We start from the raw sequence: 13,810 nt of genomic DNA on the forward strand, positions 1-13,810 counted from the left end.
GCAGCCTGGGCAGTTGATATTAAATGCTTTATTTTCAATATTAAAAACCAGTATTTTTAATAACTAAACAATGCTAAATTCATCTTACCAAAAAAAAGGATGAGGTGGGGGGGGTTCTACCAGGGACACTACAGCCCCAGCAGGCAGCGATGGAGCCCAGGGCAGCGCTGCCTTGCCTGGCCCCCCCCCAGCCACACACGTACCGCAAAAGAGCCCGGGGAGGGGGGGGTATCCAAAACGGCCCCGGATCCCCAAAGGAGAGGGTGCCAGGCTGAGCCCCAGAGCCACACAGGGACAGCCCCCGTGGGCCAGGGGACAGAGCCAGCATCACCGCAGCCCCCTGTGAGGACAAGGCTGGGCTGGGGAGCCCAGGGGGGGATTTGGCACAGTGAGACCCCCGGGGTGGGGCAGCCCCATGCCCCATCCACACCCCCCCAGTGCCAGCACAGACCAAGGCTGGGAGACGGTGTGTCCCGTTCCCCCCCCCCCATCGTCATCCCCCCCCCCCCCCCCCCGGTGCGATCCCATCCCAAACCCACCGGTGGCAGGAATTAGTGTCAGAAAGGAGCAGCAGGCACGGAGCCCAACCTGGAGAATAGCTTTTGGAGAAGCCACTAAGAGAAAAAGGCCACCTGTGACCCCCTCCCCGGGCTGCTCAAGCCCTCTGGTGCCCACGTGGGAGCCGGGGGGTCCACACTGGGCTCCCCCAGGAAAGGGACAGTCCCTGTGTGGCAGCCGGAGCCTCCCGGCAGGCAGGGGACAGGGCTGTAAACTGCAGGGAGCCGGGCATGTAAACACAGACCAGGGTATGGGGGTGCCGTGCCTAGGGACTCCTGGCCCCCCACCTCCCCGAGGGACCAAAACTGGGGGATGAGGGGGGTCCATGAGCCCCAGCCCTCCCTGGGGAGCTGGGGAAGCAGCAGCATCCCCCAGGAAGGGGGCTCTGGAGCAGGGACAGTGACACTCAATCGTGTATAAAAAAGAAAATTATCTTCCCCGGGAAGAGTTTGTGCACCATGGCCCCCAGCTCGGGGCCGGCGGGGGGGGGCCGGGGCCGGCAGCCAGGTAGGGAGGTGCGGGGGGAGCGTGCCAGAGCCGGGGCGCGCCGGCAGCCAGCACAGATGTTAGAGAAGAGGCGAGTCTACGTTACGCGGGGAGGGGGTGTGGGGGGGTCCAGTTGAGTCGCGCGTCCCGGGAATCCGAGCACCGAGATGGGCCGGGGAGGCAGCGGGCACCGGCGATGCCTGCGGGTAACACAGCCCCTGAGAAGGGGACCTGGGGGGGACTCAGGACACGCTGCCCCATTCCTTCCCCCCCAAAAAGCCCCATGGCCCTGTGCTCCCATGATGTGGGAGATCCCAGGGTGCCAGCCCTGAACCCCGTGGCGTTTGTAACCAGAGCCGCGTTCCCACCTCGGCGTGGGGCCACCCGCCCTCACGCCCACCCTGGGGACCAGCAGCCCCCCACGCACCTCACTTGATGAGGATCCCCACGGACCGGCCCTCATCCTCGCTGGCGTTCCTCAGGTTCCTCTCCGCTTCCTCCGAGGACCTGGGGCAGAGCGGGGTGAGAGGCAGCCGGGGGCACCGCCGCAGCCCCTCGGCACTGGCAGCAGCAGCCGCGGGTGCTGGTTACACCGTTCTGCCCCCTGCCCCGACTCACGCCAGGAAATCCTTCACTTCCTCCACAGTGATGTCCCCGGTGGTGTCCAGCGGGTTCTCCATGCTGCTGTTGGGGGAGTCGATGGAGCTGGGCGAGAAGGCGGCCGGGTGCTCCTCGGGGGACCCTGCGGAGCCACGGGGACGGGAGGGCTGGGGGGCAGCCACAACATGGGGCCAGACCCAGAGCAGGGCCCACGGGGATGTGGTGCACATAGTGCAGACGGGGTGATCACTCACGGTCACTGCTGGTGGGGGAGCGTCGGCCCTCGGGGCTGCACGGGACATGGGTGCCATTCGCCTGTGGCAGCTTCGGTGTTGCCGTCGAGCTGTTGCTGAAAGGAAACGTGGGGAGAAGTTACTGCTGGAGCCGGTGCCACAGGACAGGCATACTGGGGTGCTGCCATAGCAAAGTCCCTGCACCCCCAGAGCACGTCCCACCTGAGGCAGGAGGTGTCCTGGAGCCGGGTGACCTCCAGCCGGCACAGCGGCTCTGTCACGTTCCTGGCACTCAGCGAGAAGCGCTCGAACTCAGATGGTGAAATTAAGTAGAAACCTAGAGAGGGGAACAACAGAGAGCATCAGGGACCACCCTGGGGGGCTGCAGCCAGAGATGACGTCCGCCTACAAGGGACATCACCCCCAGTGCAACTCTGGTGCCCTCACCCTGGCCATGCTTGGTGAAGACACAGGAGGCGATGCCGCTGATGTCCTCCTTGCGGATGCAGCTGTAGTGGACCTGGGGCCGCAGGCCGGGCACAGTGAAGATGTGGATGTCCCCCAGGTTGGTGAGACAGGCCAGGCAGTTCTCCAGCCGCTCCTCAGAGCCAGCGCTGGCCAGGCTCACCAGGGCCACCTTCCGCACCCGGCAGCCCTCGTGCGCTGTCAGCTTGAACTTGGTCTTGGCACTCACTTTGGGCAGCGTGAAGACCTGGGGGGTGTGAGAGGAGCCAGGTGCCGGGGGGGAAACAGGAACCTGGGGGATCTCGGGGGGCACCCGAGCAGCCTCCCACTGCGGAAGCCCTTGGCAAAGGGCAGCACCTTCTCCTCGGAGCCACCACCCCGGGGGCAGGCATAGGAGTGCCCCGTCCATGTGCCCAGGGTGACACCCAGAGAGGACATGGGACGTGTTGTGGGTGGGGGGGTCCCATCCCCACCGCAGGGGTACACCGAGCCCCTGCCACATTCACCTTGAACTGCTCCTCAGAGGAGATGAGCATGGAGTGGCTGCCCTGCATGTCGGGGGCCTTGGCCAGGTCCCGCGAGACCTCGTAGGGCTCGGGCAGGGGGTTCCCCCGCCCGTCCAGCACCGCGATGGCCACCACTGGCGCCCGGTGCATCAGCTGGATCTCCTTCCCCAGCACCGCCTCCACCGCCCGCTCCGAAAACTTCTCCTGCGACGGCACCTCCAGCGCGTAGGCGAACACTGAGCCCGAGTTGGTCCCTGCCCACAACGTGGGGCCATGGTGGGCGGCTGCAGGGATGGGAGCAGCGTCAGAGCCCCCTCCCCACAGCGTGGCACCAGCCAGACCCAGCTCAGGAGCTTTTCCCAGGCGGGGGGGCTCTCACCATCTCGGAGGAAGGTGTCGGCAAAGTAGAGGCACCGCACCACCCCCGAGAGCGAGTCGTCAGCCGAGCGGGGCTCGATCCGCCGCTGCACGGGCGTCATCTCCACCTCGGGGGGTCCCGCCTGCTCTGCCAGTTGCGCGTTGGCCTCCTGCACCTGAGGAGGGGGACACGGCAGTCAGCCCCTGCCCGGCGGGGGTGAGGAGCAGCCGTGGCAGCCCCGCTCCCTGCCCACCTTGCTGGAGGGGCTGCTGGCGTTGAGCCTTTTCTTGCCGGACACCCGGCTCTTGCGGATGCGGCGGAAGGACTGCCGCAGGGACTTCTTGAGGGACTTCACGCGGGACAGGGGCCCCTCCATGGCCAGCGAGTCATTGGGGTGCAGCGTACACCTGTGGGCACCGATGCCGCTCAGCACCTGGATGCCCCCGCGCCACATCACTCCGGGGGGGTCCCCGGCCCAGATCCCCCCCGCCATACCTGGCCAGCACGGGGTTGCGCCGGTAATAGTCAAAGAGTCCGAAGCCGTGGCTGGTGCCGAAGGCCACGAGGTTCCACTCGGAGTGGAGGGTGACAGCGGTGATAGCAGCGGGGGGCACACACTGCACCAGCACGCTGGGCTGGAAGCCAGGGGCGAAGGGCAGGGGCCCATTCCTGGGGGCGAGCCGGTCGTGGCCCTTCCAGGTGAAGCCCTCGCGGTCCTGCAGCAGGTCCACTGTGGCCACGCTGACCGCATGCTCCGACTTCTCATCGCTCAGCTCCATCACCAGCACCTGCAGGGGACAAGTGCGGACGGTGGGGGATGCACGCTGGTTCCCCACCCGAGAGAGCAAGCCGGGGGCTAAGCCCTGCGGGTAGGAGTCCTTCACAGATGGGCACAGGGGTCTGCAGGGTCTGAACCCCCCCTGTGCCGTGTCTCCCCAAGGGGGGAGCCGAGAGGTGCCCGGCAGCCCCTGCTCAGTCCCCCCCTGCCCTACCTGCCCCGCCGTGCCAGCCACCACCATCTTGGCCGTGTACTTGCAGAGAGCGATCTTCTGCACACCCAAGCGTGGGTCGTCACTGTAGGGATCAAAGCAGCCCACCTGCGGAGGGAGGGGGGAGCTGGGCGCCTTCAATGCAGCTGCGGGGCAGCCCCCCGCGCACTCCCACCTCCCCCCCAGCAGCTGGCGGGTACCGGCTGCGGCGCACGGGCTGCTCCGGGCATCACGCCCAGGAAAGGTCTGTCCCCTCGCATCCCCCGGCTCTCCCCCCGCGCTGGGGCATGCACCCACGAGACGGGGGCACGCAGAACAAGCGTCCCTTGTGTCCCCACGGGGCGTCACACGGCAGCTGTGCCCTGAGCCGGGGGACACGTCCCTGGGGCGCAGCCGGGACGGCTCCGGCAGGTGCATCCTCCATGCCAGCTTCTGGGCCTGCCCACCCCCAGCGGAGGCAGGGGGGCGCCGGGGTCCGCAGCAGCGTCCTCCCCACGCTGGGAACCTCACCTTGCGGAAAGGTGGCCACTCCTCCTCGCCCGCCTGGTTGAGGCTGTCATTGTGCTCGCAGTCCGTCTGGAAGATGCTGGCGGTGCCCAGCTTGTAGAGGGGCTTCAGGGAGACCCCCGAGGCGTCCCAGAACCGTACCGTGCCATCCTCGTGCCTGGGGGGGGGGGGAGACAGACAGGGAAGCCCCGTTAGCGCAGAGTCCTGACATCTGCCCAGCTAACAAGAGCCGCCTGTGTGCTGGCAGTCACCGTGCCAGAAGCCGGGGGGACAACGCAGCGGGTGACAGACTTCTGCCCGGCCATCAAGCTGAACGAGAGGAGGGCAGCCCACTCAACAAGAGTGCCTGGACCCCCCACTCCACCCCATCCCACTCTTCCACCACAGGAAGGGGCTGAGGATCTGTCCCCTCCCTTCCCCCCAGCATGTTTTTGGTTTCCCAGGCCCCCCTCCCCACTGCCAGGCCACTCACCCGGTGAGGAGAAGCCCCCTCTGCGTGGGCTCCTGGGCCAGGTTCTTCCCTCCGTCAATGGGCCAAGCCTGGAGGGAGGGATGGAGGGAGGGATTGAGCCCACCCGTGGGGAGCGGGAGCAAGCATCACCCCTCCACCAGCCCATCCTGGGGGGCTCCCTGCCACCCCCATCACTCACTGCAGAGGAGAGCCGGGGGCTCTGCTGCTCGCCGGCGCTGATGATCCTCTCCCAGAGCTTGAGAGGCACATTGGAGACGTGGCAGGAGCAGGTGATGGCAGAGGAGTGGAGCGGTGCCAGGTACGGGGCAGGGATGGTGGGCCAGCCCGGCGTCTGGAGGTCGATGGCCACCAGCTCTTCCTCCACCAGCACCACAAGGGCACGAGGGTTCTCAAAGCCTGGGGAGGGGGGAGATGGCTGCTGCTAGTGGAGACCCCCACCCACTCCACCTTCTCCCTGGGGCTGCCCTGGCAGGACGTACCTCCTTCAGCCGCCTCGGTGCTCTGCACCGTGAAGAAGTCGATGACGCGGGAGGTGAAGTCAAGCGTGGCCAGGGTCTGACCCTGCAGCACGCTGACACAGTGCCGGTCACCGTAGCTGGCCCGTGGCATCCCCCCGCTGAAGATGATGAAAGGGTTCCTAGGGAATGAAACAGCCTCCATCAGACCCCGGACCTCGCAGGGCATCTTCCCCGCAGCCCAGGTTCCCCAGCTCGTGCCCATCACCAGCCCAGCTGCTGGGGGGGGTCATGCCAGAGCAGCCCCCCCATGCCATGGGGACGTACCCTGACTCACAGGTCCGCCAGAGGATTTTGCTGATGGCTTTGCAAGGGAATGGACCTGAAACAAAAACATCCACCCTGCGGTTGCGGCACTGGGACAGGGAGATCAGCCTCCAACCCCAGTCTCGCCCCCGTACCGTAGGGGATGGTGGACATGACGGGCTGCTGGGTCTTCTGGCCGGTTCCGCTCACCGCCCACACCATGTACCCGCCGTCACTGTGGGAGCTGACGATGCTCTTCCCACTCTGCTCCCAGGCCAGGCTCTCAAGCTGCTGTGGGGGCACGTGGGGGGCTCAACACCCAGGACGTCGGGGGGGACACACACGAGGCCACAGCCCCGCCAGCCCCCCACCATCGCCGGTACCTGGTTCCCCAGGAAGAGGTGCTGGACGGCACGCGTGCTCTGCTCCCAGAGGACCACCAGCCCCCGGCTGTACCCGATGAGGAGCTGACTGCTGTCGTGTGGGTGCTCCTGGATGGACTCCACTGGTCCCAGCGCCTTCCCGCAGCGGTAGTCATCAGGGACGCTGCGGGGGGAAAGACACACAAGGGGTCAGGAGGGGCTGGGAGCGGTGGGGAGGGGGGCACGGGGCCGGCGGGGCTCACCTCTGCAGGATCTCATCTGGGAAGAGGGTTTTGTCCTCCAGCAGCGACAGGGTGGGCAGGGCAAGGAAGTACACCGCGCCGCCCTCGGTGCCCAGGCAGGCCACTGCGCACGCGGACATTGGCAGGACCACCGTCACCCGCGTGATGCCGGGGGAGCAGCTGTGGGGGGAGCGGGGGGGCTGTGTCAGCCCCGTGCTGGATCTCGGGCAGCGGCAGAGACACCCCAAACCTCCCCTGCCCCAACGCTGCATCCCCATCCCTGCTAACAGCAATTAGAGCCATTAATCACGCCAGGGCCCTGCCAGCACCTATAAAAAGCCCAGGGCTGCTTCATCCCCCCCCCCCCCCCCCCCCGCAGCATCCCAGTTGGGATCAGAGGAGTGTCCCGGTAGGGAAAACACTGCCACCGAGGGGACCTTGGCTGCCATCCTGCCCTGAGCCGGGACGGCTGCTCCCACGCGCCGTTCCCAGCCGGCAGCGGTATCGCTCCCGGCCGCAGCCCCCCTGGGGGGTGGCTGGGGACTCCCCCAGGCAAGTACTTAGCGCTGTCGGACCCTGGGCGTCCCGGGAGGCCGAAGCTGCGGGTCTCTTCCAGGTGGGAGCAGCCCTCCTTCTGGCAGACCTCCCAGAGGTGCAGCGTGTTGTCATCCAGCAGGGAGAGGAGCCAGCCCTGGGCGGGGGGAAACGACACAGTGGGGTGGGTGGGGGGCCAGGGGGGTGCTGCTGGGCCCCCCCAGGGACACACACGTACCTGGCCGGGGAGGAAGTGCAGCTGGGTGACGGTGGCTGTCTCCTTGTGCAAGCCCGTCAGCTCCACGCCCGGCGCGCCATATCTGGGGGAGCCGTCAAAGAAGCAACGAGGGTAGAAACCCCCCCCCAACTCCGGCAAATGCCCGGACCCCCCAGATTCCACCCGGGTCACAGTTCTGCAAGCAGGAGCCAGTTTAGCCCCACGTCCCCAGGGAGAGCCAGTGCTGAGCATCCCTGGCAGCACCCCACACCTGAGCTGGCCTCAGCACCACGGTGCCCAGGGCTGACTGGGATCCATGGAGCACCTCCGACCGGGATGCCTCGGGTCAGGATGCAGCCGGCACGTGGCTGGGGTGGGTGTGCAAGGCCCAGGCCAGCCCTGCCCTCTGCCACCCCCTCCTTCCTCAGCTGCAGGGCCATGGCCGCCCCGGCCAGCCCGGCAGGCACCAGCAGCAGGGTGGGGTTCGGCATGCGCCGGCACAGCCTCACTCACCCGACTGGTCCCGGCTCCTCCACCGGTAACGCCGCTCAGCAGGAACCGGGGCAGGACCCACATGGCAGCTCCAGCACCGCACAGTGCGCCCCGACCCAGCGCCTTCCCGACACCCAGCAAGCTGCTTCCCCCAGCCCGGCGCTGCCGGTGCGCAGCGTGGCTATGATTCGGCACACCGCATTCCGGGGGGGTTTCTGTCTGCCGGCCCCTGTGGTCCTCACCCCTCCAATGCTGTCGGCGCAGAGAACCGGCCTGGTGGCTCTGCCCGGACCGACAGGCAGGAGCCGTCTGGCAGCACCGGGCACAGCCGAGCCGGCAGAGCCAGGCCAGAGCCACAGAGGCTTTGGGGAAGCCAGACAATGGGGTGTGCGAGGGGGAGCAGGGGGAGCACGCAGGGAGCTCTGAGCGCTGCAGGGACGGGGAGCGCCACCCATCCTCGCTTGTCCACGGCACCTTCCCCAGGCAACGGTGCCGCTGGTGGAAGACGGGCAGCCTTCGGGGCAAGCGGCCAGGGAACTCTGGTGGCACCAGCTCGTCGTGATGGGGGTCCGAGCCCAGGGACATCCCAGTTGCCCCAGGGGATCCCCCAGGCTGTGGCAGCCCCTCGATGCTGGGCTGTCTGCAGCTAGATCCACCCAGCCCGGCCAGGGAGCACCCATGGGTGCCCCCTCTAACCAGTAGCACCAGTCAGGCCAGCTCTGGCTGCCGCCTCACCCGGCCCCAGCTTCCCCGGCACCGTGAACCTCCAGAAGCATCTTCTCGGTGGCAGCCGGAGCAGGGCCAGCACCGGGTGCAGTGCCACGGGCAGGACCGTGCCAGCCCCGAGCCGGGTACCACCCCAAAAACATCCCTGTAGAGGATGTGCAGGGCACCGCAGCCCCCTGCAACGGCAGCTCCATGGCACCCAGGGGGGTTTGATCCAGGGGTGACGGGAGACAGCACCCCATGGCAGGGTGGCCGAGCGGAGCGGCCGGCGACATCGCGGCCGGGCTGGCACCGGGGCGGCCCCAGCAGAAAAAAAAACGCCATCTTTGTGCTCGGGAGGCAGCGAGCCGCTGGCCTGGGGGAGGGGGAGCGCAGCAGCCCCCCCCAGCCTGACCCCAACCCCGATCCGGGCGCAGCCGCCCCCGCGTCCCCCCCCCACGCCCACCCCGCATTCCTGCGGCACGGGGCCCCCCGAGCGCGGGCCGCATCCAGCCCTGGCCGCCCGCCAGCAGCCCTCTGAAGTCTCCCTGCACGCCGCCGGCAACAAAGCCCGGCCAGGCTCCGCGTTGTCGTGTCCCCCCCTCCCCGCCACAGGCCCCCCACCCGGGACCGGGCGCAGAGCCTGCCACAGCCCCCCACCCCAGTGCCGGGCCGGCCGGAGGCCCCGCTGCCCCTCGCGGGGTTGATCCGGCAGCCGCCGCTTTGCCCCCCAAAGGCGGCGTGGGCAGGGCAGGCAGGCGCCCCCCGGGACAAGGGGGGGTGACACCGGGAAGCACCCCCCCTGCCTGGGACAGCCAAGCCCCGTTGCTCCCCCGGCATTTCAGGCAAGGCAGGAGTTTCCTCCGGCCCCCCCTCCCCAGCCCAGCTGCAGCCCAGCTGGACGGACGGACGCCGGCAGAGCGGGGGATGAGGGGCTGCCGGATGGGCCAGCAGCAGCACGGCCACGTCTCCCGGCATCCCCCAGAACGGGGGCAGCCAGAAGGGCTGAGGGGGGGGGTCCTTACCTCCTGCCCTCGGGGGGGGAAAAGGATACAGCTTCACGGCTCCCGCCTTGGTACCGATGGCCATCACGCGCAGGGTGGGGTCGTAGGCCAGGGCGCTGGGCTGGCTGGGGAAGCCGTGCTCCACCGTCTGCCGTGGGGACGGGCAGGTCAGAGCCAGGACTCCCCACTCCTGGACGCCCCAAACCCCCCACGGCCCCCTCTTGCCCCTATGGCCCCATCCCATGGCTCCCATCCCGCACCAGCCTGAGCTTCATCACCACCATGGAGGAGCATGAGGATGCTCCCTTGTCCCCCAGTGCCACCAAGGGGGTCCTTGGGGAGGGGACACACCACTCCTCACCCAATTCCCACCTGACACCCCAAAACAGACCAAACCCAACAGCCACACCAAGGGCCGGGGTAGCTCTGAGCCTGCACAAGCCATCTCACCACCCACCAGCACCTCGGGGTAGGGACCCCCCACCCAAACCCCCTGCCCAGGGTGCAGATGCCCCAGGAGGGGTGAGCAAGGGCCAGCTCAGCCCCGGAGGCAGGCGGGACCCCCACCACGACACCCCTGGGGGTCCGCAGCGCTGGGCGGCAGAACCAGGTGAGCGGGACCCACCAGCACCGGGGACGTCCCCACTGGAGCCGCGTGCCGCCCGCGGGCACCTTCCCAAGGAAATCCCGGCTGCCACGGCGTGCCTGGGCTCGCCGGCTGGGGAGGGGCTGCCCGCCTGGCAGCAAGGGGACGCGGGGGGCACCTGCCACCCCGGCCCGCGGCGAGGGGGCCACAGGGCTCACAGGGGAACGGCCCCGGGGGCAGCTTGGCTGAGCGGCGACGGGGTGATCAGGTGATATGGAGGCCGCCAGAGCCAGACTGGCTGGATCCTGGCCCGCTCCTTTTGTCTGGGGCAGCCGAGAGGAACACCGGGGCAGCTCTTCACACCCATCGGCACCCTCACCCCCTGGCTCCCGCTCCCCTCTGAAGGGCCACCTTCAGGAGCGTGCCAACGTCCCCAGCCCAGCCAGGGGGTCCCAGCCGATCTTAGGAGGCGAGTTATGGGATGCTTGAGGTCCTGGTCCCCGCAGCAGCCTCACGCAAGGTCACCCCAAATCCCCTCGGGGACGCATGCCGCACTGGAGGGTGGTGGCGGGAGCTGGGGCAGCAGCAGCGTGGGGTCACCCTGGTGACGCTTTAGGCTGGGGACCCGTACAATGACCCCGGCAAAGACCCCCCCAGTGCTCCCCCAAAAGCACCCTCCCAGCTACACCCGCAGCCGTGGGTGGGGGGCCCGGCTCATGGCCCTTCCTCCCGCCCGGCAGTGGGGCTGGCCCGGCCAAGGCGAGCTCCTGGCCAAATTACAGCAAATCCCAGGCAGATCTGGAGCTCGGGAGGAAAAACAACCGTTAATGGGAGGCAGGTGGGCAGCCAGCAGCCCCAGAGCTGGGCCGGCCGGAGCGGGGCGGCTCCCTGGCCCCCCCCGGGACTCTCTGCTGGGTGCAGACGTGTCCCCCTCCGGGGACCTGCTTGAGCAGGATCTGGCTGTGGGACCATCCTCCCCAAAACCAGGGGGGCTCTGACTGGGCTGAGCCTTGCACCGTCGCCCGCAGCGGTGAGTCTGGGGGATGGGGCTGTGCCGGCTGTGACCCCCCACCATAGCGCACCCCACCGTGGGGCAATCCGGGGGTCCCCACCGTGAGTTTGGGGGAGCACCTGGCAAACAACCGACACCAGTGCCGGGACAGTGCCAAAGGATGGACGGACAGACACGATCTGGGCTCAGCCAAGGATTCGATGCCGGCCCCCGGGCCAGGGCAGGACAATGGTCCCAACACCGTGGGGGTCCCGGGACTGGGCACACCGAGCCCAGGTGGGCACCCGCGGCACAGCCCATCCCGCCGATGCACTGAGGGAGGGTCCAGCACCCGAGGGCTGGTGGGGTCCCTCCCCAATTGTTTGGTGAGCCTGGGGGGCTCCCCGCACCACCCGAGGGGTCTGAGCAGGGAAACCTCCTCCCTGCCAGCAGGGGGGCCAAGCTCTGGGCCTCTGATGCCCTCGGCCCCCCAGAGACACAGCTTTGGGGTGCCAGGGGACCCCAAGCCCCCGGCCCCGGGGGTCACCGCCGCAGCCCTTCCTGCTGATGTATCCCACCCCTGGGGGAGTTGGGGTGAGGGGCTGAGCCCCCCCATGGGGCACAGGGGTTGCAGCTAAGGATGCTCTAGGGCTGGACAGGGTCGGGGGCACGGGGCACCCCGAAACGCCATTGCGGGTGAAGCCTGGGGGAAGCCACGGGGCAGGGGCAGCATGGGAACCGGGGGGGTCGGGGGACCCTCTGCCCGGCAGGGCTGGGGAAGGAGGATGTCGCACCAGTGAGGGGGTCACATCCTGCCCCCGGGTGCGGGAGGGGGTGTCCCCTGAGCGGGGGTGTCCGCTGCATCCCAGGGGAGGAGGACAGACCCCCAGCCTGCCCCCCCGGGGGCATCCTTCCCGGGGTGCCCCAAAAGCCTGCACCCGGGGGTCCCCCGCACTCGGGGGCCCTGCCCCCCCAGGGGTGCACCCTCCTCGGGCCCAGACCTGCTCCCCGGGGAGCGGGGGATCGCGGTGCGTTGCTCCTCACCGCGTCCGCCCCGTTCGAGGGTGCACCCCGGTCCCCCGGGGGGGCGGTACCCCGTTCGCTGCTCCCCTCCCCGGGGATGGCATCTCGCCCCGGGGGTGCCGGAGCCTGAACCACCGGGGGGGTGCCCGCTCCCGGGGCCCTGCCCGACACCCCCGGTAGCTCCCGGTGGTCCCCACCCCCGGGGTCCGCCGCCGCGCCCCCCGCCCCGGACGCACCTTGCTGAAGGCGAAGAGGTCGTGCCGGAGGCGGTCACGGTGCGGGTCGGCACCCTGCCGCCGGAACCGAAACTTCATCATGGTGGGGCCGGTAGCGGCGCGGTACCGGGCGGGGCGGGCGGGGCCGGCGATCCCGGGGCCGGTACCGGGGCGGGCGGTCCCAGTGCCGCTCCCGGGGCGGGCAGTACCGGTCCCGGCGGGGGACGGTGCCGGTGCGGGTCCCGGTGCAGGTCCCGGTTCCCGGTACGCGTCCCAGTGCGCGCGCTGAGCGCCGAGCGCCGCGCGCCGAGCCCGGGCAGGGACCGCCGCGGCGGGGCGGGGCACGGCCCTGAAGGACAGCTCTCACCGCCAATCACCGCACGATCGCGCTCACGGCGCGCCGCAGCACCTCCTACCCGCGCTACGCGTGCGCCGCCGCGGGGATCGACGGGATTTGTAGTTCTCAGCTCAGGCGCCCTCTGTGGGCGCTTTATTTATTTACGTGTTTTGGGTTGGGTTCCCCCCCCCTCTTTTTTTTTTTTTTTTTTTTTCTTCGTCTCCATGGGGACAGCGAGGGCACCCCTAGGCCCGTTCATCCTGGTCACAGGGCCTCCACGGCCATGGGGTGTCCTGAATTCGGGGCATCATCCCAGCCCATGGGCCCCACAGGCCCCACAGCCATGGGGTGCCTCAACGACATGGCGGCATCCTGGCCACTGGGGCCTGTGCCGGCAGGGTGCTGAGCACGGCCCCGCTCGGCGTAGCCGAGCAGGGCCGTGCTCAGCACCCTGCCGGCTTCTGCCGTTAGTATTCAGGCCCCATCCTCAGCTGGTGACTGATTGTTCCCACCATGGCGCTGGGCACAGCCGTACCCCGGTCCTCCATGGCATCGGCACGGGGTGTGGGGGGGTGCACCCTGCCCTGCACCCGGGTTTGGGGTGAGTCAGCCCGGGCAGGGCAGGGCTTCCCCTCCCTGCTGACTAACCTCAGCCCCGGGGAGATGCCGCATTGGGGTGACGCAGACTTTGGGGTGGAAAACGCTCCGAGGGTGAGCGGGGACCATCGCCATGATGGAGGGAAGCGGTCTGACCCCACGCACAGCCCTGGAGCTCGAGGGTGAGGACATCACCAGACCAGGCAGCTGTAGAGGAAGAGGAAGAAGGCCACCATGCAAGGCCGGCAGACCCCACCCAGGCACCCCTTCCCCTCTCCAGCCCTGTACACCCATCCACTGCCATCTCCCTCTCGCAGGAGGAAGATGCAGCACAGGGAAGGCAATGGGCCCCGCGTGAGGCCGAAGCACAGGATACAGCCCCCCCAGGGTGCTAGGGCCATTTGTGGACCAGGCACTGGCAAGCCTGGGTTGGGGCAGGGTGGGAGCTGGAGGGGGACACATTTGCTCCCCAGGGGTGAAGAGCAAAAGGAGGAAGAGGAGGAGGGCAGTGAGCCCCATCCCTGCTTTCTAGGGCAGTGCAGGAGGGACAGACACTGTGTTTGGCTGCCC

General features: G+C 68.7%; 1 protein-coding gene across 2 annotated transcripts; it reads right to left on the bottom strand.

The window, feature by feature from the left end:
* Nucleotides 1-13: 13 nt before the first annotated feature.
* LLGL1 (LLGL scribble cell polarity complex component 1) lies at nucleotides 14-12,630 on the bottom strand. 2 transcript variants are annotated; one of them, XM_075767543.1, is made up of 23 exons: nucleotides 12,328-12,630; nucleotides 9,542-9,639; nucleotides 7,312-7,393; nucleotides 7,115-7,230; nucleotides 6,561-6,719; nucleotides 6,319-6,481; nucleotides 6,091-6,226; nucleotides 5,957-6,011; nucleotides 5,654-5,811; nucleotides 5,353-5,570; nucleotides 5,175-5,242; nucleotides 4,706-4,859; nucleotides 4,199-4,303; nucleotides 3,702-3,994; nucleotides 3,460-3,613; nucleotides 3,228-3,381; nucleotides 2,849-3,132; nucleotides 2,325-2,589; nucleotides 2,100-2,214; nucleotides 1,899-1,993; nucleotides 1,663-1,786; nucleotides 1,472-1,551; nucleotides 14-1,244 (listed from the first exon to the last, which is right to left on the bottom strand). In XM_075767543.1, exons 1-22 carry the CDS (start codon nucleotides 12,406-12,408, stop codon nucleotides 1,473-1,475), a joined length of 3,156 nt encoding a protein of 1,051 aa, XP_075623658.1. In that variant the 5' UTR covers nucleotides 12,409-12,630; the 3' UTR covers nucleotides 14-1,244; nucleotide 1,472. The 2 variants fall into 2 exon arrangements, with proteins under 2 accessions (XP_075623658.1, XP_075623657.1); XM_075767542.1 differs by having other exon boundaries at nucleotides 7,100-7,230; nucleotides 12,328-12,614.
* Nucleotides 12,631-13,810: the final 1,180 nt, after the last annotated feature.

The sequence above is a fragment of the Balearica regulorum genome, chromosome 15 (assembly GCF_011004875.1).
Source record: "Balearica regulorum gibbericeps isolate bBalReg1 chromosome 15, bBalReg1.pri, whole genome shotgun sequence".
Taxonomy (NCBI): Eukaryota; Metazoa; Chordata; class Aves; order Gruiformes; family Gruidae; genus Balearica; species Balearica regulorum.